At 36.1% G+C, this 26,808-nt stretch overlaps 1 protein-coding gene across 1 annotated transcript in view; it reads right to left on the bottom strand.

The window, feature by feature from the left end:
* Positions 1-25,417, bottom strand: part of egg (SET domain bifurcated histone lysine methyltransferase eggless) — a 47,522-nt gene extending 22,105 nt beyond the window's left edge. The window contains exons 1-14 of the mRNA XM_088240328.1: positions 25,286-25,417; positions 23,225-23,418; positions 20,119-20,191; positions 18,681-18,874; positions 15,933-16,148; positions 13,143-13,233; positions 12,180-12,325; positions 11,162-11,254; positions 9,765-9,854; positions 9,559-9,690; positions 7,753-7,897; positions 6,295-6,400; positions 4,007-4,206; positions 1,302-1,510 (exon numbers count right to left, since the gene is read on the bottom strand). Coding sequence (XP_088096454.1) covers positions 1,302-1,510; positions 4,007-4,206; positions 6,295-6,400; positions 7,753-7,897; positions 9,559-9,690; positions 9,765-9,854; positions 11,162-11,254; positions 12,180-12,325; positions 13,143-13,233; positions 15,933-16,148; positions 18,681-18,874; positions 20,119-20,191; positions 23,225-23,248 — 1,719 coding nt within the window. The 5' untranslated portion in view covers positions 23,249-23,418; positions 25,286-25,417. The remainder of the gene's footprint in view (positions 1-1,301; positions 1,511-4,006; positions 4,207-6,294; positions 6,401-7,752; positions 7,898-9,558; positions 9,691-9,764; positions 9,855-11,161; positions 11,255-12,179; positions 12,326-13,142; positions 13,234-15,932; positions 16,149-18,680; positions 18,875-20,118; positions 20,192-23,224; positions 23,419-25,285) is intronic.
* Positions 25,418-26,808: the final 1,391 nt, after the last annotated feature.

Below are 26,808 nucleotides of genomic sequence, written 5' to 3'. Positions count from 1 at the left end.
GGCTTATGACATGTCATTGGCTGGTTTAAGTGGCCGCTTTACACACCGTGTAACCGTGTAATTCTGCCAATGTTTGAACATAGGGAACGTTAGGAAATGTGGATTGAAGAGCAGTTGAAATGCGATCGCTTAGACGAATGTGTGGGAAATCAATTTATGACAGGGTTACGAATGATGAAATCAGGCGAGAGTGTAAATCTGAGTCGAGTATAATTGATAAGATTAAGAAAGGGTCTCTAGAACAAATAGACGACGAAAGAATGATAAAACAAGTATATATGACGAAAATGAACGGCAACGTGAGACGAGGACGACCGAGGAAGACGTGGCATGATCAGATTGTGGCACCTCTGTCATAGACAATCCTCAAGGACCTACCGAGGAGCGAAACCACACAAGCGAACGCAGCTCGTTAAGTTACCAGCCTGCGGTTGATACCCAGCCGGAAGTAGAGGGCGACAAGAACAAAGGCTATAAAAGGCGCGAAGTTCAAGGCCCGTCCTTCTCTCCTTGTCCGAAATTCAACTGCAGTGCTTCCTCACATAAAATTAGTCTTCTATAAAACACGTGTTAGATATAAATTGGAATTAAGTTAGATTTTATTGAATGTGTAATAAAATATCCTTGTATTACACGCCAGTTTCTTATAAAATAAATAGTGTTATCCATGTAAGTAAGCCGTTCTTATTTCTTGTGTGATAATATATATGTGAATCCTTTTCCCCACCACCTTCTGAAAAGAACGTAGTAGGGTGTCGAGCGAGAGGCCATAAGGCACCGACGGGACCGATTGCAGGCTCCAGCAGGGACGCGAGGCCCCGAGCGGACGGATGCAGGTAAAAAGGAAGATAGCCTAATCCTACCTCACGCACACGCCTGTGAGTATGAAAGTTACACACAGCGTGTACAGAGAGACCCCGACAGGTAAGCAAAACGCCACACCACCCCACAAGATAAACCAAAATCTTAAGTCTGGTCATGTCAAAAGCAGACAGAACCGAAGGGCACGTATGACAAGATGTATGACTATAGGAATGTATGCCAGGATAGACGTGTGTGGCGGTCCATTCTCTCTGCATACCCCTACGGAGAAATGGCGCGATGGTAGTAGTAGTAGTAGTAATGAATGGAAAAAAAATTGGACATAAATATTTCGGAGTAAAAAGCGGGAACACGTAAAATCGAGGAACATAAAAACAAGTAAACCAAGGAGTTAATCGAGGAACGTACGAATGTTTTACTGTAGTTTATAATCTTTTTCGACTAATGAATTTATACGCGTACTTTATGTCTATAATTACCTTGGCTATGTTAGTGGTGGCGTAGGACCCCCTGTGCCGCCCCTGCAGGCGCCGATCCACGGCCTGCAGCTCCAGGAACAGCGGCTCGAGGCGCGTGCTGCCCCGGTAGATCCACTCCTCGCGGGAGACGGGGGCGCCGCTGTTCTCGGAGAAGCGGATGAGCGCCAGCGACGCGTCCACCGCCAGCACGTGCGTGAACCAGAACTTGCCTGCAAGGCGGGAGGTCTTGTAGCATCACACAATCGGATAATGATACACAGCAAACAAAGAAACAGTATTTATATTTAAGAGCCAAAATTTATTTACAAGTAATTCAAATAGATCAAGTCGAAGAAGGAATCGTGTGTTAGAAAAACCACATTGTAAAATGGGGATCGCAGAGACATGCATATTTTATAGGCCCAAAAATTTTTAATTCTTTTTTTGCTGATAATATTTCATTGATTCCAAACTTTCGTAATTTTCCTTCTTTTAAAAAACACGCACTATCCTGGATACAAACTAAAGATACGAACTCTTTTTTTCTATGATATATTTTGCTGCCCTTTAATAAAAAGGAATATTTTGTGGGTATTTTTGTTTACTCTTTTTACTATTAATATGTATTTTATTGCTGTGTAATTATCCTTTATTTTTTTTAAAAATGTTAAAAATATTAATGGTGCCTTAAAGTCTGTCGTAGCAAATAAGTGTCTATCGCAAGAGGCTAAATTAGCAGTTCATAATGGAGTTCTGGTACCAACCCTAATGTATGGAAGCGAAGCATGGAGTTGGAAAAAAGGGACGAAAGTAGACTGAATGCTGTTGAAATGCGATCCCTCAGGCGAATGTGCGGAAAAACAATGTATGATAGGTGCCCTAATGTCGAAATTAAAGCAGAATGCAAGGCTGAGTTAAGCATTATCGACAAAATTAAAAAAGGTCTTTTGCGATGGTTCGGTCATGTGGAGCGAATGAATGATGAAAGAACGGCTAAAAAGATTTATGATGCGAATGTGTCTGGTTGTAGAAGTCGAGGAAGGCCGAGAAAGACATGGCATGATCAAGTACAACAAATTCTTGAAAGTGGTCATGTGAAAAGTCGGAATAATCGACGTGCGTGCATGAGAAGATGTATGAATGTGAAGGAAGCAAAGGAAGTGTGCCAGGACAGAGTGGGGTGGCGTTCTATCCTCTCTGCCTACCCCTCTGGGGAAATGGCGTGATGGTTAGTTAGTTAGTTAGTTAGTTAAAAATATTAATGGATGTGAAAAAGTGCATCCAATCACTTCCAGTTTATAAAGTGTATGGCTATGATGTACCTGGGGCGAATCGTCTAAATAAGCAATTATGCACAGCTTAAGTTTTATAGTTACCATGTTAATGGGAAAATAAATAAAATCATTGTTATTTATTATAAATCGCCACCACCGTTTATATCTTCCTACAAAAATATATCTATGAAGTGCGCCAGCGCCCAGCCCGTTCTCAGTGAACAATGAAACTAGCCGATTACCTCAGCTTATTTCTCCATACAAAAAGTACACAATATTTTATGTCTTTAACCTAGCGGCGTTTTATTAGTACTAAAACAAGCTTGCAGATTACAAATATTATTTGAAGATTCTCTATTCGGAAACTAGTATTTTGAACATTATTTCCGAAGGATTATTTTTCTTAACAAAATATGACCACATTTCTGATTATCGTAGGCAACTGAAATGGCTCAAAATTAGACAGCGGAGAGACTATCACTCCCTCTCACTTCTGTTCAATGTACTTCATAGTCTTAACGCTCCTATATACCTCCGTCAACGCTTATCAGTTCATGGTTTACCTCTTCGTTCTAATTCTCAAGGCACTCTCTTAATACCCATCCACAATTCCTCTTTCTTCTCTAACTCATATAGTGTCCATGCGGCTCCACTGTGGAATCATCTCCCATCCACCATCAAAGATGTTACTACATTATCTCTGTTTAAATCACGTCTGAAGAAACATCTCCTTTCTCTTCCTTAATCTCTCCTCCTTTCTTCTTTCCTCTTTTTTCATTTTTCCCATTGAGCAATAGTTTTGATTTAAGGCAATTTATAAACAAATACGTTTATTTCTATTTTTATATATCTTTAGCTTTTTAATATTTTTTTTCTATTGAATATGTTCTGTAACTCAAAACTTTTATTTTATTGGTTGGTTGGAAGAAATTGCCATTTGGCAATAAGCCCGCCAATGTACAAATAATATTATGTACAAAAAGTTAAATAAATAAATAAAAAATATTTTCATAATTTAATCAGTGCATGTTTGTCCTAATCAGTGCATGTGCTTATTAAAATGCATGTCGTGTTGGTTTTATATTTTTGTTCAACAACATTGGTGAAGGTGTATTGTGGGTTTTGCATGTTGGTTTGATTGGTGTCCTGACGAAGAGACGGGTACGTCGAAACCGGTAGACATAAAAACGTCGGTAAGTGGTTATATACAAATATTTAATAACATTTAACAAATTACTATGTTTCTTCATGATAGTAATATGTAACCAGAATACTCGGTAATATTTGACAGCATTCAGCCTACTTTCATCTTGTTTTACCGACTCCACAGGGTCAGCACCGGGACTCCATAACGGCTAATTTCGCCTCCTGCGACAAACATTGATTTGCCGGTGTTGATTTCGGTGCACTCAACTTCTGGATTTCTTTACTGATCTTCTCATCACATCTTACCGTTGTACTCGGCGCGAATGGAGTGGCCCGCCTCCACCCTGACCATCGGCTGGTTGGGGTAGCCCTGCAGGTACTTGCGCACGAAGTCGCGCGAGTCCGGGTGCACGTCCTCCCACACGCGCATCGAGCGCTCGCACACCAGCAGCACGTCCGCGTGCGTCACGTAGCGCGCGTAGCCGTCGTCGGAGAACACCAGGTACCTGGGAATCGTCGCGGCGATCAAAAAGGGGAAAAAAATGTGGCAACACACATTATTTATTTATTTATATTTTACTCTTACAAACTATGATTAATAATAAAAATAATGTGACCTCACTGGGGTTACCCGTGCCGAGGACACTTAACAATATACTTTTTTGAAATGTTTTTCATTTGAGAATAAACAAAGAAGACTAACTTAAAATAAACAGAGATAATAACATTAGTGTTAGTGAAATACAGTGATTTTTTATCAAAAAAAATTACTCAAAAAGTTACATAGTCGCCTCAGAACTGGTGTGAGTTTGTGATGTTATAAAATAAAGTCATTTTTTATGGTGAAATCGAATGAAATAAAAATATAAATAAATAAATTAACAAAATATTCGGACAGTTTTAAAAACTAGGTGTATATGTACATCTTTATTATTTATATTACAAAACGCAGAATGAAAATAACAAAAACCTAACAAAAGCAAATTTTTTTTTCTTTTATTTAGGAAACATACAGTATAGTTACAAAGTTTTATATTTTACACAGTTAGACTCAGCTCTAATGAACCAGCGAAGTAATTTCCCGAAAAGGTTTCCCGTGCCGAGGACACTTAACAATATACTTTTTTGAAATTACATTAAAGTATAAACAAAGAAGACTAACTTAAAAAACAGAGATAATTAAAAAATATTCAGACAGTTTTAAAAACAAGGTATTTATGTACATCTATATTATTTATATTACAAAACACACAATGAAAATAACAAAAACCTAACATAAGCTATACACTTGTGGAGCAGTTGGTTCAATATTGGTATGGGCGAATGAGACAATCCGCTCCGGAATATCTAAGGGAACTATGCATTCCAGATGAACTAGCTGACAGGCGTCTAACGCTTAGATCAGCTACGTCTACGGCGAGAGGAAAAGCTATTATACCTATATGCAAACAGCCCACTAAACTTAGTGAACGCGCATTTGCGGTCGCAGGCCCTACGGCATGGAATGCTCTCCCAGCAGAGGTGCGAGGCTGTGAAAGTGAAGTGATGTTTCGGAAAAAACTTAAAACTCACTTGTTCTCTAAATCATTTGAATAAATCCGTAGCATGTGACAACAAAATAAATTATTTTAATTAAATTACAAATTTAAAAGAATCACTATGTAAAGCGCCCTTGAGGTATTTTGTGACGAAAATGGCGCTGTATAAGTTATCCATAATAATAATAATAATAATCCATTTTACTTCTACCTAGCTCAACTATCCATTTTTTTTATGGCCTTTTTAAACATAATATTATATAAACATAAAATTATTGTAATTGGCTAAGGTCGTATATATATAATAAATAAATAATATATACATATTGTTCCGGACGCGTAAAATCGAATAAATTAAAATAATACAATAATTAGAAAGGATCCCCGGTAAATGTATAGAACTGATGGCTGGGCTCTCAATAAAGATAAAATGGTCACTTTCGAGCCTGGCCTCAGTATTACCGGGGAAAAATAGCTAGGTTAAAATGAATAAAATGTATAAAAATATATTATGTAAATGTCATGTTGCGCGCGTCGCGGCTGCCGACGAAATGGCCCGTACGGGCATTGAACGCCCGTATTTACGCCACCTGCGGCCGGCGGCATGTAGCGAGTGGCGGGGAAAGATTACCCCCACCACTCCGAGGCAGCCGGCGCGGGTGGGATGGCCGACTCACGGAGCCCGACGCGCACCGCTTTATAAGGCGGTCAATTAGAAATATTAAATCAGTTGAGTTCCTAACTCTGAACAGTTCACACGTGTTTTATTCCGTTCTCCGTCCTGTTCGCCTTCCTGCACTTCGCTCTTCGCTCCGCTCTGCCTGCTGACTGCCTTCGCCTCTCTGCACCACTTGGACCGGGTGGAAAGTCCTTTTCAGGGCTATTGAGGTTGACTTGCGGTCGGCGCAGCTGTGCTCCTACCTTCCGACTTTGTCTTTGGCTCTGTCTGGGAGGGCGGCTTCCCACTTACGCCGGGAAGCTTGACTGCGGCAGACGCGGGTGACGAACCGGCGAAACTTTCATCGTGGTAACGCGTACGTTACACATATAATTTACCTGTAACGATTGGTCCTCAGTGGAACTTCTGCGATGACTCCAGAATAGTACGCAGACTTGTTGTTGGCCTGCCTCTGGTTCTTAAAGAGGGCTATTACTCTCGTGCCTGTAATTATAAATTATGATCTAGTAATTACTTTCAAAGCAAATTTCACGTTTAAGTCCCATATTACGAGTGTTCTAGATAAATCTAGTAAGATGCTTGGATTCGTCCTTGGAAACTTTAGATATTTCAATAATACTACCGCGATTCGGACATTGTATGATATATTTATTTTATAAATAAAAGACGAGTGATATGATGATCCACAAATTCCAGTGAACGGTTTCATCGCTTTCGCGACATCTTCAATACATCCTCTACAAATGTAACAGGTTTAGTTAATATAAAAAAACAGAATTCTGCCTAGCTGATATGAATAAATGGTTGACAATAAAAATACCTGGAAAAGTCGGTGTCAGATTCTAAAGTTTTCTTCGAGATCATGAGACACAAATTAACGAATGCAATGAAGCAGATGATCATTCGCTGAATTCAGATGTCGACAAACAATCTTCTGGGAAATCATCAACTGAGCCGATCACGAGTTCAAGAATATCAACCGAAGACGTCGCATATCAAATTCCATCTGCGGATTTTATTTCGTAAAATCAACATTATTCCATATTCAGGCGAGAAGAAAACAATCGAGAATCTATTTCAGTTGTCATTATTATTGTTATGAATATTTACTTCTCAGATAAATTTATTGTCAACCATTTATTCATATCAGCTAGGCAGAATTCATTAAGGAGTTCAATGTACTTATACAAAACAGAGGTAAGGATAGAGAATTCAAAATTTTATGAAAGTAAATTAAATAAAGTTATTTTTATCTTAAGGATCATTTTCAAAAAAATTTCGCACTGTACTGTCATTGCATGATACACTATAGTCCTTAAAATATAGCTAGATTAAAATGACAGCTGTCATGTACCGACCAAATAGATTTCATCAGTTTTTACATGCAAACATGAAACTCTGTTTCCGAAAATTGATATAAAAACGCAATAACCATGTACACTTGATATACACGCATCAGCTTAATGGCTGCTAGTGTATTATTCATAATAATAATAATTGTTGTTAATATAACCGCACTATCAGTGTTCATGTGCTCAGATAATTTTGTCTTCTCACCGCAATCGCGAACCAGTTATCACTGTGTCGTGAAATAATTATAATAAAGAAACCATCTCGAGTGCCCCTCCTTCATGACCCCACGATCTGACCCGATCCTGACTGCCGTGAGACGTTACAGAAGTTACAAAAAATAAGGTACCAGAACCCAGGGCAAGGTAGGAATTGCATTCATTATATTAGGGTTCAGTAGCGAAGCATAAAGATACACATCCCGCGAACCAGACAATCACGAGCGTTCATCTGCCAACGGGCAAGTGGCGCGATCAGACACTTACCGATGGCGTATCTAACAGTCGTCGGCTCCGGATACGCCAGCTGTCTGCCGGTGACTTGCTTGACCGCGCGCCTCTCTTCGGCTGCAGCTGCCACCGTGAAGCGAACTCTCACCAGCGAGAATAGAGACTGGGTGCCGTTGGCCAGCTGAAGGAGATGAATATAATCGCAGTCAAACTTGGTTATTATTTGGATGGGATCGACCGCATTACTTACATAGATTACAGAATACCGGGAATTATTATGCATCATATTTAATATATTTAGTTTATCTCTGCCCAACTTAAAAAATAAAGTGACCAACATATTTATATCGAAAAGAGCAAATCATCTTCAGGAGATTGGGTTGGAATAGTTATAATTTGATTGATTAATGTATTTTGTCATTGTATAATTTCTTAAAAATATATTTATTTCAAGTAATTTATAATGTGTATAGTGTGAGTTTATTAATATTTCATACTCGATTTTTTTATTTTTTTTATTTTTAAGCACTCTTTACACCACATATATGTAAATGGCAGAAATGCCGTATATAAATAAATAAAAATAAATAAATAAATACCAGAGACAGGTTTTTTTTAAATCCAATAGCCCAACCCTTATAACAATATAACCCTATAATATATAATATTGATTATACGTCTTTAATTTCCTATATAAACTTTTTTATTTTTTATATTTATTTAATTTTTTGTACATAATATTAATTGTACATTGGCGGGCTTATTGCTAAATGGAAATTTCTTTTTTTTTTTTAAGTTGAAAAGTTTTATTTTTACAATTCAAGCTACAAAACATATTCAATAGAAAATATTTAAAAAAGCTAAACATATATAAACATAGAAATAAACGTATTTCAACAATGTTTGAGTATGTCCAAATGCTTGCAGACTGGCTGGATTTCCTCCCTAGGGAGTTGTTCATATTTTAATTTATTTCAACAGAGAGGGAAAAAAATATTTTGAGAAGGGAATATGGAAGTCTAGGCATTTACAGGGCTTATAACCTGTCATTGGCTGGTTTAAGTGGCCACTTTACACACTGTGTAAAATTCACCATTCTGCCTATGTTTGAACATCCACATTTCCTCAACTCTTCCATCTGTTGACTTTTGTGAAGTAAAAGAGCTGAAACCTTTATCACGTGGGTGATACATAAGCCCTGTTAATGCCTAGACTCCTATATTCCCTTCTCAAAAATGTTTTCCCTCTCTGTTGCAACAAATTTAAATATAAATATATTTGTTTATAAATTATCTTAAATCAAAACTATTACTCAGAGGAAAAAAGGAAAAAACAGGAGAGATTAAGGAAGAGAAAGGAGATGTTTCTTCAAACGTGATTTAAACAGAGATAATGTAGTAACATCTTTGATGGTGGATGGGAGATGATTCCACAGTGGAGCCGCATGGACACTATATGAGTTAGAGAAGAAAGCGGAATTGTGGATGGGTATTAAGAGAGTGCCTTGAGAATTGCAACGAAGAGGTAAACCATGAACTGATAAGCGTTGACGCAGGTATATAGGAGCGTCAGGACTATAAAGTACATTAAACAGAAATGAGAGGGAGTGATAGTCTCTCTGCTGTCTAAGTTTGAGCCATTTCCGTTGCCTACAATAATCAGAAATGTGGTCATATTTCCTAAGACCAAAAATGTACCTTATGCATGTATTTTGATGTCGTTCAAGTTTATCGAGTTTCTCGCATATGAACTGAATCAATAAATATATTTGAAATATAACCAGACGCGTTCCACATAACATTATTTGTTTTCAAACATACAAAAGATTAGATTATAACTTACAAGGGTCCCTTTTGGTAGTATTTGGATAATCTTGGCTGTGCACCACGCCCCGAAGATGGACTGCTTCACCGCGTACACGGAGTCTCCCACCTTCAGCGGTTGGTCGGGGAGGGTGCCCGGCGGGGGCAGGTCCTGCGATACAAAAGCAAATTAATAACAACATCTCGAATAAGATAAATTACCAAAATACTTCACCAAGAACTCACAGATTTGTTCTGCAATGCTGCCGCGTCCTGCCACGACGTGTCCACGTCGTCGGTGAGGATGGTCGTGGCCATCTCCGGGACGACCTCCTTCTGCAAGATTAATTTACAATGCAACCGCACATCAAACATAACCCCCGTGTCAGTTTAGACCTTTGTATGGGATGGGCGAATTACCAATATAATCGTCGTATCTTTGATGCGCCTGAACTACTGAGCTCAATAAAAGTAAATATTCCAACCAGAAACCTCAGACAAAACTAACTCTTTCATACCGATAACCATAGAACTAACTAAGGTTTTCATTCCCCTATGCCCAGAATTCTTAGGTCTGCCAACAAACATACCAGGCTTGATTTCTTTGATAACAAGTTATCTTCTTTCAGAGGATCACTGAATCAAATTCAATTATAAATACCTCTCTCCCACTTTCACTCCCACAAAGTCTACTATTTACATTACATTACTTTTTTTTTTGCAACACAACAGGCCAGGAGGCCTAATTACAGTGGTGAATTACATTACAGAGCACCCAGGCTTGAGAAAAATCACATTTTAATTTTTTGTGTTCTCACCGGGAATCGAACCCGGAACCTTCCGTGCGTGAGTCAAGCGTCTTGACCACTACACCACGGAGGCCGCCGATATACCATTGAGTCTTTCTACTTTTTACATAATAAATTTATATTTTATTTTATTTTATTTGGGAAATCAACAGTTCTACATACATATTTATAGTAAGCAAACAGATATAGTGTATGAACTCAGAACTAATAACAGATTTCCACATAGTATACAAAGTTAGTAAAGAAAATATATTACATATCAAATAAATACAAATAAGTTTATACATATAAAAATGTTATTTTTCAATAATCAGAGAATTTTTAAATATTTATTTTAAGAACATTAAGTTACTGTAAATTGGGCGGGATTAGGACAAGAATGCTTGAAGAGAGGATAAGGAGGGGAAGGGAGATGTACATATTTATTATTATAATGTCTACTAAGTTACTTCCTAAATTGGAGACATAGAAAACATACTTCCCAAATTCCTCTACCTGTTTTAGTGTAACCCCACCCCATTCACAGTGATTTCACATTTAGTCATACTTTCATTCCTTTCAAAAACCACCAGATTGGATTTATGGACATTCATCAGCAAATCGCTTCCCTCGCATACACCGTAGACCTTTGTTACCAAGAACTGTAGTTCCTCTTTGTTGTTAGCAAGAAGCACAGCATCATCAGCATACAGAAGACAGTTAAATAACCCATTTTTTTTAAAGCCTTGGAATTCTTTTTGGAAGCCAGAGATCTGTATATCTGACAGGACATATAACAGGGCCACAGTAGCGAGAAGCTGGATTTGGTATTGGATTAAATAGGATGAAACTAACCACTGATGAATTCTCCTCTGTTAACTTTTTGGCTTCAGCGGCATCCATTGATTTCTTCACACGGGCAGATCTGCGTTCTACCATCAATTGGTTCTGTAACATTAATCTGTTTTGAGCATGTCCAAATGTTTGTAGACAGACTGGGTTTCCTCCCTGGGGAGTTATTCAGATCTGAATTTGTTGCAACAGAGGGGGAAGAGTTGTGGAAATGTGTGTACAGTGGCCACTTAAACCAGCCAATGACAGGTCAAAAGCCCCGTAAATGCCTAGACTTCCATATTGCCTTCTCAAAAATGTTTTCCCTCTCTGTTGCAGCAAATTTAGATAAAATAAATAAGCTCGTTTTACACAGTTTCGAAATAACACAGTCCAAAAATATAATTTAAAATTAATTTAACAATCTTTCTCTTCAATCCGTGCCTCATGTCTGAGGATGGTGATCACGCCTGACTCCGGGCACGGCTCGTCTGTGGACAGTTTCCTTCCATCTTGTGCCCTTCTGTAGGCTCTCGTCAGTTATAATTCAGTGACCAGGCCGCTCCATCCTGTCGGTTGACGTCCACGCGACCTCCTCCCTCCGACACTTCCCAGGAGTGGTATTCCAAACGCTCTCGCGGTTGTAGAAAACACTTTTATCTCGCATATTTTGTATGTAAATTATTTCTAGTGCCTGTACTGTGTCTTATGTATGAATTAAACTAATATGTTTAAAATAAAACCAGACATTTTATACATATAATTTATACGGATAATTTAAAAATAAAACTACTAAAGAAAATTATAATAAATGCTTACAAACTAACCACTTTCTAAATTTAAAATGCAGATAAATAAACTTTTGTATTTTTTCACAATGTTGATGCTATGGGTAAGAACAGAGAAAAGATTTTATTGATAATAATCTCCTTGCGGCACTGGGTAGGCTCCCGAAGCCTTCGTAAAGCACATTCCTCAAGTTGTCCAGATCCCTCTGCTCCGAGTGGTATCGAGGTAGTATGAGATAGCAGGGCGTACATACCGTGATCTGATTGTCTCCGTTTTTGGTGATGATAACCTCCTTGCGACACTCGGTAGGCTCCCGGAAGGCTTCGTAAAGCATCTTTCTCAAGTTGTCCAGGTCCCTCTGCTCAGAGTCGATCATGTTTCCCAGTTCTTGGGCTTCGACTGTCGGAAAACAAAAAAACAGTTTTATGAACAACATTCTGAATTCCTTTCAATACTGACAATGTAAGGTATTGGTTTGCAGCAAACATTTGCATCTCCTGGCCAGTGAAGAAACGAGATTAGACGGCTTCGAAATGAAAATCCTCTACAGAACCCTCGGACCTATTAAGGAAGGTCGGACATGGAGGAAAAAATTCGATTCGGAGCGCTACGATCAATACTAAAGCCACGATTATAAATGCAATCTTCATCGGTACATATAGAGACGATATACATAACTTTATTACTATCTCTGCCTTCCTCGATTTGGAAAATTTTTATCTACTGACATGTCGATATGTGTTTTCATTACGACATCTAAGACGTCATATGATTAAATTAAACAAATAGGTGGCGCTACAACTTTACTCCACGTTCAATGCTAAATTGCAATTAAAGTATTTCTCTTTTGTTAAATTTTTTATTTGACCATAAATGTTTGTAAAATCTCATATCTGGGGCATATAATGCGTGGAAAAAAGTACCACTCGCTTCATTTAATTTTGAAAGGCAAGATCGAGGGTCACAGAGGGGCTGGAAGAAGACAGATGTCCCGGCTGCGAGATATACGAGACTGGACTGGCTTCAGGACTGTGGAGCAGATTTTCCGGGCAGCACAGGACAGGGAGACTTTTGCCAGAGTGATTGCCAACGTCGGGGATACCTGACAAGGCACTAAGATACCTAACTAGTTCACTAATACGGTCTTTCCATTGCATGGACGAAAGTCAAACCGCCTTTTTTCTTAATAATAGTAATAACAAAAATGGTGTCTCACAATCGAGTTGGTCCATCTCCATTTTGAGTTTGTTCTCGCACATTGTGAGCTGATTATTTACGTTGTACTTCTTCCAAGTCTCACTGAACACCTGCAAACATCAAATCAAATTTTGATTTCTTACACAGACTTTTATGAGGAATACATTGATGAGGAAGTTCAGCCCTATGGGAAATTGGATACAATAAATGTTTTCTTGCGCGCGGTAAAAATAAGAGCATTAAATTGTACGGCAAAGTTTCTTGAAAATGTACAAAAAAAATATATATATGCAGTGAAATCTCTATCTATCGTCTTTAAAGGGACTTATTGAAATAAAGTATGAATGCGGGAATAAGAGGTCAATACACAAGGAGATAAGATGGGGTGAAGATACCGCCCTGGGAATCTGCATTACCATTGGCAGGTTCAAATTCTAAAAAAGATACAGGTTTTAGGTGTAAATAAATGTAACAATGTTTGAGTATGTCCAAATGCTTGCAGACTGGCTGGATTTCCTCCCTAGGGAGTTGTTCGTATTTAAATTTATTTCAACAGAGAAGGAAAACATTTTGGAGAAAGGAATATGGAAGACTAGACATTTACAGGGCTTATGACCTGTCATTGGCTGGTTTAAGTGGCCACTTTACACACTGTGTAACATTCACCATTCTGCCCATGTTTGAACATCCACATTTCCTCAACTCTTCCATCTTCCATCTGTTGGGCCGGATGAATCTCACCAACATCATGAAGGTTTCAGCTCCTTTACTTCACAAAAGTCAACAGATGGAAGAGTTGAGGAAATGTGGATGTTCAAACATGGGCAGAATGGTGAGTGTTTCACAGTGTGTAAAGTGGCCACTTAAACCAGCCAATGACAGGTCGTAAGCCCTGTAAATGCCTAGACTTCCATATTCCCTTCTCAAAAATGTTTTCCCTCTCTGTTGAAATAAATTTAAATGTAAATAAATGTATTTAAATAAAATTAGTAAGCAGAACAAAAAAGAAGGGGAATGTTGACAAAGGGAGTGTGGCAGTCTAGGCATTTACAGGGCTTATGACCTGTCGTTAGCTGGTTTAAGTGGCCAGTTTACACACTGTGTAACATTCACCATTTTGCCTATGTTTGAACATCCATATTGTCTCACACTCTGTTGTAATTTATTAATCTAAATGACTCCCGAGGGGGTGAAACTCAAAAAAACTCAAATATTGTAATGAAACCAACTGGTCCAAGAAGAAGTTTAAAAATTTAAAAATTGTTTTCAGGCATTGCCTAGTATGTGAAATAATTCAGTCAGATGAATCTCTTCGCAACAATAAAGGTTTCAGCTCTTTAACTTCACTAAAATCAACAAATGGAAGAATTGAAAAAATATGGATGTTCAAACATGGGCAGAATGGTGAATGTTACACAGTGTGTAAAGTGGCCACTGAAACCAGCCAATGACAGGTCATAAGCCCTGTAAATGCCTAGACTTCCATATTCCCTTCTCAAAAATGTTTTCCCTCTCTGTTGAAATAAATTTAAATGTAAATAAATGTATTTAAATAAAATTAGTAAGCAGAACAAAAAACAAAAAAAATATTTACGCTTATTGCATTGGAAATAATCATTCATAACAAGAATACAAAGACAACAAAATAAAATTCTTAAACTAACATACAACCTACCCTACCTGACCTCTACGACTGAACTGTACAAAAAAACACACCAGTTTGACATAAACTACTTGACTAAAATTGAGACCTTAAAAATTGTGCACAAAATAACACTGGGAAACATACAAGACGACGACATAATATTAGTCAAAAATGCTGACATACATAAATATAACACCAGACAACAAAAACACTATCATATTGAAAAAGCAAAGACAAACACAGGACAGTCAAAAATACTACATAATGGACTTAAATACTACAACGACCTACCTTACTACTTGAAAACTTTTAATGGAGACAAATTTAAAATCAATCTGAAAAAGCACATGATGACTGAACTAACTAGACTAGACGAGACATAAAATGACTAAACTATATTAAATTTCTAATGTAACCCTAACGGGTTTTTTAAAATTGTAAATAAATAAAAAAAAAAATCGACGTTTGTTTTTTACTGTTTTATACCTGTAAGTCAACATTATATTTTCGGCTTTTCAAATAATTTTTTTTTCGGCATCAGTTATTGAATGTGAGTAATGTTTTTAATCTTTCGAAGATAGTGCATGCTTCTGAAAATGAAGGTACAGGCGGCGGCTCCTCTTCATCAATATCGGCCTCTTCAGCTGTCTCCTTCAACCTCGCGTCACACGAGCTTTCGATAGTTTCTATCCCACAAGTTGGATATTGTCGTCAAATGTAAATAAAATTGTTGAAATTCGTCTGTGTATCGTAGCCAATCATCTTCAGAAACCTTAACTTGTTCTAATTGTCATTATATCTCTCTTTCTCTTTCAAACGTTCTGCGCATTAGAACATACGCAAAATATTAAAATATGTGAAATATGCGCATAATGGTAAGCTGCGCATAATCGCTTCTATACACGGTTCGCCCCTGGTAAATAGGGGCTAGATTTCTTACTGCCCATGCGTGATTCCAATTCGCTGTATCGATAAATAAAATCTGGCATTCATTAATCCGGTGAATTTGAGTTTTACTGGTCTCAATGAGTAGTCTCAACAACTTTAAAAATGGGCTAGATTTGTTTGTAAAAAATGCCAACAACTAACTTCCATTAAGTAGATTTAAGCATGTCGGCTTTATGCTGCTCGCTTGAAATCAATACGAAATTATTTTAAAGTTACCTTTTCCAAGTTTTCCTTCAAGAAGACTACCTCGGCCTCCTGCAGGGGCGGACCTCTGGCCTTGCCGGCCTTGAACCTGCCGGCGCCGGTGACCTTCACCTTGCCTACGGCGTCCTCGTCGTCAGAATCGGAGTCGGATATCTCCACCATGTCGCCGTTGTTCGGCATCTCTATGTCAAACACGCTCTTCTCCGACTTGAGATACGTCGTCAGCCGCTGAAAAATACTTTCGTCATTATCGTCACACTACCGTTATCCACATCTGATGGTGCATAGGGCAGTCGGCAAAACTTGCAAACCAATAGATGCCACCTATGATAAATATTAGGTGTTAACATGGGTTGTGTCTGTTTTTTCCCAAATTTAAAAATTAGCACCAAAAGTAAAACAAAATGGTAAAGGTTATATGTCATTCGAAAAAAAAACTGCTCTACAAGATGTTGTGTTTCCTTTTACATTATACATATTATTTTATTTGATTACAAGCCTTCAAAATGAAATGTCAAGTAGAGGAAAACGAGCATTTTTGACACCATCTTCCGTTCGCGTTAAATCGAAGGAATAAAGCCGCGAAAGCTGCTCACAATAATTGCGCAGTGAACAGTGAAGATGCCAATAAATAGAGAAAAATCAAGTTTTTTTTTTACATTTTTAAAAAATTAAGGGCCTATAAAATACTGTAGAGTAAAAAAACAATTTTTTTGCTACTTATTAGTAGGATAAAAAATATTTTTAAATTTTTAAAAGTTTTTTTAATTTAAAAGCTTATACTGAAAGAAATCACACAAAAATGAACCTTTTGCATTATTTGTGAGAATCAGCAAAACCAGATGGGCCTCCAATTATCGCATTTTAGAAGAATAATTATTTATTTATTTATTATACGGCACAAGTGTCTTTTACAATATAAAATATACAAAATAATGAGTTAGTTAGATATACAAAAATTAAAAACTAAAAAACAATATTAAAACATGCGTATAAAAAGAAAAATAACAAGAAATATATACACAGGGTGTTCTTTAAACCCTGTCACATCCGAAACCACGATGGTCAGTATGAGCAAGAAGACATATTGGCACATTAAAATAATTTTTTAGAACGAATAAAATTTTAAAATATAAGATATTAAAAAAAACAAATGGTCGCTAACTTCTGCAGGAGCGAAACGAGGAGGGGGGGAGTCTGACACACCGTTGACCACGCGGCCACGCCCCCCTCGCTTCTCCCCTGCAGAAGTAAGCAACCGTTTGTTCTTCTTAATATTTTATTTTTACAAATTTTTTTCGTTCTAAATATTTTTTTTAATATGCCAATATGTCTTCTTGCCCGTACTGATCATCGTGGTTTCGGATGTGACCGGGTTTGAGGAACACCTGTATATACATGTATGTATGTCAGCATCAGTGGCGGTATTTCCATAGAAGCCCATAAGCCGGGCTTGCCTATTAATTTTATTTCAAAATTACCAAATCTGGACCAAACGCTTAAAAATAATTCATTTCGTTGTTTAAATTTCGCGCCTAATGAGAATTAGAGATCTGTTCGACGTTGGTACTGTTCGCATCCCGAGATCCGAACCGTACGAAATCCGTGTGCGCGAACGACACTATGTCTTCTTCTCTCTCTCTCGCACGTGGGGTTCTTGTGGGGCTTATTTCACGGTGCAATTCGCATGTAAACAAACAGTAAACTCATAAAATGTTTGTCTGTATATGTTGAGTTTTATATGGGAATCTGAAGCCAGCTCCTTAAGGTAAAGTTGGCAGAGAGCGTATCTTGTATTTCGTATCAAACAAACTTTACGATTGTTTATTATGCTCTTTTTTGCGGAATTTGATAATTTTAAACGGTTATTTTTATCTTCATTGATTAAAGACCCGTACTGGTTAAGATTTATGATAATTTACTTCATTTTGTACAAACGTCATATATAAAAAGAATTCGGAGATGGCCGACGTTTCTTTATTATTTGCCTATCTACTATCCTTTTCCTTTTCCAATATTCTATATCAATTATAATTTATCTTTATTATATTTATGTATCTATGGGTTCCGATGACTATTATTCAACTCTACGCAAGCTATATTTTATTAATGTTACTTATTGGTAATGGTTGATATCTGAGGAATTACTTTATATAAAATAATATTGTGTTTTCTTTATTTTGTTTATTTAAACGAACACAGAAAGAATATCCTATCCCACATGTGGATTTAAAAATATATATATGGGCTTGCCTTACTCGTAAACCCTAGGCACGCTACTGGTCAGCATACAAAAGATATAAAATGAATGGGCACCAGATCATTAGCATTTGCAAATAATTCGTTAATCGTTACTATAGAACATCATAAAATATTTATAAAGAGATGATTTGAATTCACAGAGACTCGAGTTTAAAATGTCGATATGAGAGGTACATTCGTTTCCTAGTCTGTGTATGCGAGGTATTGGTGAGTGACAAAGATACTTGGCTTGAGAAGGGTGACAATAATATAGACTATTTTGTCTAGTTCTACGTATTGGTATATTAATGTATATTAAATCCAGGAGTTTGCAACAATCGAATTTAGAGTTAATGATTTTATATAAAAACATTAGGTCAGTTATTTTCCTGCGATCCTCCAGAGTAGGTAAAAGTTTAACAAAGACGTGTAGTTGATTTGTTCTATAGGAATATGCAGTTTGAAATTAATGAATCTTAAACATTTTCGTTGGACTCTTTTTCATTATATTGATAATACCTCCATCAGAGAGATTCCATTTTGTATGCAGTCGTCGCAGGCGATAGGCGCGGATTTGAGGTCCTTAGAACGGTAGAGAGACGGCAGGAACATGGGGCTCGGGCGAAGGCTGGAGCCAAACTGGCTGCACGCGGGGTTGACACACTTGCTCTTGTCTTGAAGGGACTTGGTCTTGACGGGGGTGCCTTCCGGAACTGTAGAGAACGCATTTTTTTTTGGGTTACAATTTGTTGGAAAGAAAATAAGTACTGTAAAACCTCGTTTTTACACCTAAATGTTTGGGTCCTATTTTTCCCACACATTCTCATTCAAATATTTAATACATTAAAAAAACCCCGGTTTTACGTTGAAAATTTGTAAAAACTCATTCGATCTGTCAAAAGACAACGGCCGCGCGCCGCCGCGTGAATTGAGAATAAAATTGAGGTAAATAAAAAAATGTGAAAATTATCGTCTCAAACTACATTCAAAGTAGGTGCAGTGTAATGGACCTTTTTGTTTACGTGTCTAATTTTGACGTTTTACTAAATTGTGACATGCAGTTGACGCATGAAGAATAAAGTACGAGTATTTACATCAATAAATTACGATGCAGAAAGTTTTAAAATTTGGCAATAGAAATATTATTTGAAGTTATAAATATAACTTGGTAAGAAGATTGTTTAAATGGTTAGGTATCATAAAAGTGTGAAACAATTTATCCGCGATGTAAATGACAGTTGAAATTCTATGGTGCCATACTAAAAAAAATGATACCATATAAATAAAATTTCCCAATATTTTGGGAAAAAATCCTTGTGTGCATTTTATGCAAATTCTAATTTTTATTTTTGTGTTGCTAAGGTTAAGTACCTACATAAAATTATTTAAACATGTTTTTTAAATAAAAAAAAATCACATTGTGGTATTGATTGAAAAAATACAAAATACAAAATATTTTTAATGAAATCATAGGTAAATATGAATAATCCCCAAATTTGACCGTTTTTACAACTTTTCTGCAGTTTTTTATTTCCTCACTTAAGCGTTTTCCTCGGTTTAACACTTTTTTGCTGCTACCTTGAAAAACGCAAAACAGGAGTTTTACTGTAGTATTTTTCAGGAACAAACGACGTCGCATATTCATCCAAATGTTTGTATTGGGACAAGACAATATTGTCCTATCTATTGTATTGTTCTTGCGTGAATGAAACACGAAAGAAAGTATTTATTGTGTATGCAGACAATTGGTAAAATTCCATATTTAATTTGGTAATGTATCCAAAATAAAACAAGTTTATTGGACAAACAAACTCTTTTTTTGAAAATGTCCTAACAAGACGAAACGCGTCACAATATACCCTTTGTATATTTTATAAAAAATAAATTAGAATTATAATCCAATAAACTTGTTCTATTTTGGATACATTACCAAATTAAAATGAAAGAAGGTCTTTACCTTTACGTACGCTAACAGAAGGAGAATCTTCTTCATCAGAATCCAAACTGACTACTTCTGAGACTGCCGGTGCCTGAAATCATGTCAGTTTATTTATTCCTGGTCTAATCTCAATAACATAGTGTTATGGGTCACATGAGCAACTCTTTTAACTTGAAAATCTTTTAACTTGAAAAAAAATATCAGGTTGGGGAAAAAGTCATTTCGCACCCTTTTTTTCAACTAAGTATATCTCGTTCATTATTGGTCACATCGGATCATATGATACGGCGTTGTAAAGGTGTGAGTGCATACTACAAACGCTTCTTTGACACTATTGATAGGGACGAGGTTGTCAATTTTTTTAAAGTTCGAGATTAGCAAAAATTTACAAATCTGCTTTCCTTCCATACTTTTTACTTTTATTTGCTTTTTATACATATTGATAATTTTGATGTTTTTATTCATTATGAATTTTTGTATAATTTAATTTAGTACGTACTATTATTTGGCATATGATTTATTGCTCCTATTTTTTATATTTCTTACTATAATATTGAGTGAGTTTCTAGAAAACATATCTCAATTATCATTTCAATTATGCTTTTATTTATACATTCTTTTTCTGATGATTTAAATGATACTCTTTTTTTGTTTTTTTTTTTTGTTTATACTACTATATTTTACTATTATTTTGTTGATTTTAATGATACCACTATTTTGTATATTTGATTATGTGTGATTCTTAATTTGTATAATTTATATTTTAAAATTTATTCCTGATTATCTTTTTTGCATTGTATTCTTTGGAATTTGATCATTTATTACATTTACCTTTTTTTCTAGATTGTTATTCTATGTCATTATAATTTGGCTAATTAATTTTACTACGTATTTTTATTGTTATTTATTGTGGCTCTACACGGGCTTAGCCTAAAAAGCCTTAATAACTTCATAAATATTTAATTTTGTAATTTTGAATGAATAAATAAATAAATTGCGCTTGGTCGGTTCAGTCGCGAGCTATCGTGCGACAAGTTTGGATGTCTCAAAGGAAGAAATTCACCATATTTTACATTTTTACTACCCGAAAGGGAAAAACACGTTGAAAGCGACCAAAAAATTTTGCGATGTATACGGGGCCGATACTCTTTCGGTTCGTGCTGCACAACAATGGTTCGAGCGATTTCGTTCTGGTGTAGTGGAGGTGAATGATGCACCACGCTCTGGCAGGCCTATCGAGATAGACCGCCATGTAAGCAGTCGTAGCATCGCCCAGGAGCTGAATATCGATCATAAAACCGTTTTGAACCATTTGCAGAAGGTGGCATTTAGTTTTCACGGAGTAAATATCTTATCTCCAGACAGCCTTCATACTGTTGAATGTGGCGCCTGCTATTCCTAGCCGCACTCCCAGTTCTTTTTGAAAGTTGCCATTTTACGTAACATATACTCCCAGGTACTCAATTTTTATTTATTTATTTATACTTTTTTTTTATACGAAATATGTTCCCTCACTTTGGTGTCCCATGCCGAGGGAAACATTTTTTAATAAGTATAATAAAACATACCTTAAATTTAACATAGTTAATTTAAGCTTTTCAAGTTATTAAATAATGTTCTTGTCAGTCCCGAACTTTTAAGTTGTGTGAATTTTTATGTGACAGCGTGGAACAAGACAAAATACTTCTTTTGCTGTTGATTTGCATAGTTCAAACTATGCCAAATACTCACCTATTCCACGGTTCCACATGTTAGCAAACAAACATGGGAACTTACATTTATTAATTTATCTTTATACAAATTAAAATCATTACTTTTTAATCACTTCTTTTCTAAATTATAAAAATGTATAAAGACAATGGAAGTAGATTGTATACTCAAACCGAGTAGTAGGCAATCCTCTTTGACCGAAAGTTGTATTAATTTTAAATGGTTTTTGCAGAATCAGGGTGGAGTATCTAGTAACTCTTGTATTTGTGAAATGAGTTATGGCATCATCGGCATACTCTAGGTCGCAGTTTTCGGGAGGAGGAGATGGATATTGGTCGATCTAGTGGAATTGACTTCCTTAGGACGAAGTCCATGAGGATTATAAAAAGGAACGGTGCAAGGACGCAACCTTGACGAACTTCGGTGGTGACCTCAAACCAATCTGTGACACATATAAACTATAGTCCTTAAAATATAGCTCGATTCGAATGACATTTGTCAGCCAAAGTGACGACATAATTTTGTAGTGACGTCTAAGGAGTTATTTATATTGACACACGAAAAATCATTCGTATCTGGCATGTTAATTAATTTTTTTAATACAATGCTTGACATAAATATATAAAATCAGCTTTAAAACGAAAAAAAAAACTAAAATAAACCTAATTATTAACGACGTTTTTACAAGGTTACATCATTTTGCAAAAACGTTAGAGATGGGACCAATTGATCAATGTAATTTAAACTGATCGAATAAAAAAATTAATTTGATGTTGTTCGTGGAAAAAGGGCGTTTAGTCTTATTTTTTGATGAATAATTGTCTTAAACACAGTATAATAGGCTTGTTTTTGCGTTTTTATATAAATTTCAGAGTTTCATGTTTTCATGAAAAAACTGATAAAATCGATTTGATCGATAGATGGTCAGTGATCAGTAATTCCGCATCACTATTGAGATTAGTTTGACAGTTGTCATTTTAATCAAGCTAAATTTTAAGGACTATATTTATTTATTTATTTATTTAACTTTTTGTACATAATGTTATTTGTACATTGGCGGGCTTATTGCCAAATGGCAATTTCTTCCAACCAACCAATAATATATATAACCAACAATAATATATAGACAATGAAATAATTAAAACTTATAATTTAAGAAATCAAACACTGATTTGAGTCTACTGAACACTTTATTTTATTTTTACATATATATAAACAAATATTTCGTGATAATTGTTTCGCCTTGTTAGGGCATTTTCAAACAGTGTTTGATTTCTTATATTATAAGTTTAAACATAGAGTTCTACAAAATAAACACTAAATCAATCAATAATAAAATAATTTTAGATTTTATCAACAATACTTTGAGCTTGTCCAAGGACTAGATTTACTCCCTGGGGAGTTGCATACATACCTTGGCAGATGTCTCCACAGCCATTATTACATCAGCACTCGGGGGCTCTGCGGATGGCAAACTATTATCGAACTCGATTTCTAGAATCTCTTCCTTGGCTAAAAGAGTCGGAGTTTCCGAAGACAAGTGCAACTCGGCGTTTTCCTCTTCCACATTTTTTTCTTCTTTAATTCGTTTTCCGGAGTTGAAAGCATCTAAAAGTAATGGGACATAGATCGTTCAGTCCATTCGTGGTTCGGTTAGTCAAGGAGGAAGTTTAGTACTAAAAGGAATTGTTTATAAAAATGTTTTCTTACAAAAATTAAAGCATTTAATAGGGAAATATCAGGGTTTTTTTACATTTTTAAATTAATAAAGGTCTATGAAATACGAGATGTGCAGAAAATAACAGGAATTTGAAAATTTCAGGGGTTTTGTCAAATTTGCTACAGTAAAACCCCCCTTTTTACGTTTTTCAAAGAAACGAGAAAAAAAAGGTGTAAAACTGAGGAAAACGCTAAAGTGAGAAAATGAAAAATGTACGGAAAAAATAGGAATTACATAAAAATACAATTGATTTACTACACTTGTTCCCAATGAATGAAGAAACTATCAGATTACATCAGCTTATTTCTGCTTACAAATATGTATACTGAATTTAAATTCTTAAAACTCAGTTGCTGTTTTTTACTTCTTAAGTAAGCTTGAAGATTATGGACATTATTTGAAAATTGTCTATTTGAAAAATAGTATTTTGGACATGATTTCCTAAGGCCTATATTTCTAATTGCGGATTCCGTGGACGGCCAGACGTACAAATGCATCTATTCTCCAGGAACTGGACATAGGAGAAAGAGTGATATCCATGTGCGAGAAAAGAATCCCGCAGTTCTTTGGGCATATTTCCTGGGGAGACTGATGGTTTGGAGAAAACTATTCTCCTGGGAAATGTCGAAGGGACAAGGTCGCGTGGACGTCAACCAACAAGATGGAGCGGCACAGTCACTGAGTTATCAGAATCATCACTGACGAATGCCTTTAGAAGAGCACAAGACCGTTCCAGATGGAGGGAGACTGTCCACAGACGAGCCATGCCTGGAGTCAGGCGTAATCACCATCCTCAGACATGAGGCACGGATTGAAGAGATATTTCTAATATTATACAGTTGGCATATGACATGTGGCGCTCTAACTAAGCTAACATTACATCTTGTATTTTCTGATTTTAAAATTAAGGGTATGATAAACGAAAGAATCAAGATTTCATCTGAACTGACTGGGACTGTCGATGATTCGAAAGTGTGAAGGTGATCGGTTCCAGACAGAGGGGCTGATCTCCGAACCTAGCTTTTGGACAGCGCCAATTTCAGACAAGTTAAGTTATTCCCTCTGCCTGGATAAAATGGCAACCAAACTAATTTTCTTTGACGTGTATTTCCCCTAATACGAAGGACTGATGGGTATCTTGGAGCTATATTCAGCATATATTTTACTATCAATATTTCTTAAATATTTAAGATTTTATAGTCAAATAATATCAAACTAAAACTCCGCAAGCAACTTGCCAAGATATATGTATGGAGCATATTGATTTACGGTTGTGAGACATGGTGCCTTACCGAAAGAGATAAAAAAAGACTAGAGGCCTTCGAGATGTGGTGCTACAGAAAAATATTAGGAATTTGCCGGAGAGACCACATCACTAATGACGAGGTTCTCAACAGAATCGAAGAAGGTAGGCACCTAATCAAAACCATCTCAGAGGCGAGCCCGATGGATCGGCCACATTATGCCCCATGAGGGTCTCTTGCACGACATCATAGAGGGAATAGCTGAGGGGAAAAATTATAGAGGGCGCCCCCGACGGGAATATTTAGAGCAAGTGTGCGAAGATTTTAACTGCGCCTCTTATGTGGAGCTGAAGAGGGCTGCAGAAAATAGAGACCAATGGGGGACGAGATGCAGGACTTTGCTGCAAACCAATCCCCAGGATTGAGACTGCAAAGAAGAATTTCTTAAATCCATCCATCTTAACAGGAAAAAATAGGGGCACATCAGCTGATAGATCAATTTTGTATTCACCTTCAGATTCTGAGGAACTTTCTCCTAAGTCCACGATACTAACGACAGTATCTGTAACATTTTTAGCAATCTCCAATCGGTTAGTTTTCTCGGCCAAAGATGTTGACAGACTTGGAGCCTTCTCCAATCCGGTATCCTGCAAAAAATTAAATACATTAAACAACATCAATATTAATAAATAAATAAATCATTGGAAGAACGACGGAAGAGAGGGGACTTGATGGAAACATATAGATGCTCAATAGTTACTATGACTGCCCCCTACATGAGATGTATCCATTAAATCTCAACACTAATTTACGGGGTCATAACTGGAAGCTCTATTGTCCCCAATTCCACTTCATTCCCAAGAAAAACTTCCTTTCCAGCCTGGTAGTTTCAGACTTGAATAAATTGCCGAGCCGAGTTGTTCATTCCATTTTGGTCAACCAGTGCAAAACCGATCGGATGCTTTTTTGAAGGAAGAAGAACTTGGACAAAAAGCAGTACACGAGATATAGGCGCATCAGCTATATAAAATAAAATAAAATAACTATAGTCCGTAAAATATAGCATGATTAGAAGGACAGTTGTCAGAAAAAGTGACAACACAACATTCATATTTGGTATGTTAATTTATTTTTTTAATACAATGCTCGACATATAAATCAACATAAATATAAAAATTCAGCTTTAAAAATTGAAAAAAAGTGAAAATTCTTGATGGAAGTTCATTGTAATTTGTTAAATAAATAAAAGACGAGTGATACTTTAATCCACAAATTTGGAATATCCAGTGACCGGTTTCATCGCTTTCGCGACATCTTCGAGACTGGTATCTTTATTAAAGGGTTCAATGTATTTATACAAAACAGAGGTAAGGATATATAATTCAAAGTTATATGAAAGTAAATTAAATAAAGTTCTTTTTATCTCAAGGATTATTATAAAAAACGGGTAGAGCCTTTAAAACACGCATAAAAGAGCACATAAAATCATGGTCTAATAATAAAGATAACTCAAATTTCGCCAATCATTTAATGGAAAATAAACATTCCTTTGAATTAAAAAATAATGTAAAAATAATTCATATTGCACCTAACGGCCATAAACTTGACAAATTAGAAATTCTCGAAATTAATAGATTAAAAAATAAACCCGTCGTAGAATTACTTAATGAACAGATAACACACGTGCATTTTCCATTACTTCACCCATTGTAATATAATTTTACTAATGACTTTTTACCCTTTGTTTTTCAGAAATCATTATTTACAAAACCACACTCACGAAGGATGGGACACTAAAAATAAAATAAAATACTTAAACTCATTAAAATATCATTATATCAACTCATTAGTTAACCCCAAGAAAAATTTTTATTTATAAAATAACTTTATTTAATTTACTTTCATATAACTTTGAATTATCTATCCTTACCTCTGTTTTGTATAAATACATTGAACCCTTTAATAAAGATACCAGTCTCGAAGATGTCGCGAAGCGATGAAACCGGTCACTGGATATTCCAAATTTGTGGATTA

This window comes from Micrasema longulum, unplaced genomic scaffold (assembly GCF_059751315.1).
Source record: "Micrasema longulum isolate JH-2025_06_02 unplaced genomic scaffold, ASM5975131v1 h1tg002424l, whole genome shotgun sequence".
Lineage (NCBI taxonomy): Eukaryota > Metazoa > Arthropoda > Insecta > Trichoptera > Brachycentridae > Micrasema > Micrasema longulum.
The sequence above is the reverse complement of the archived record's forward strand: the minus strand, read 5'-3'. Positions and strand labels throughout refer to the sequence as shown.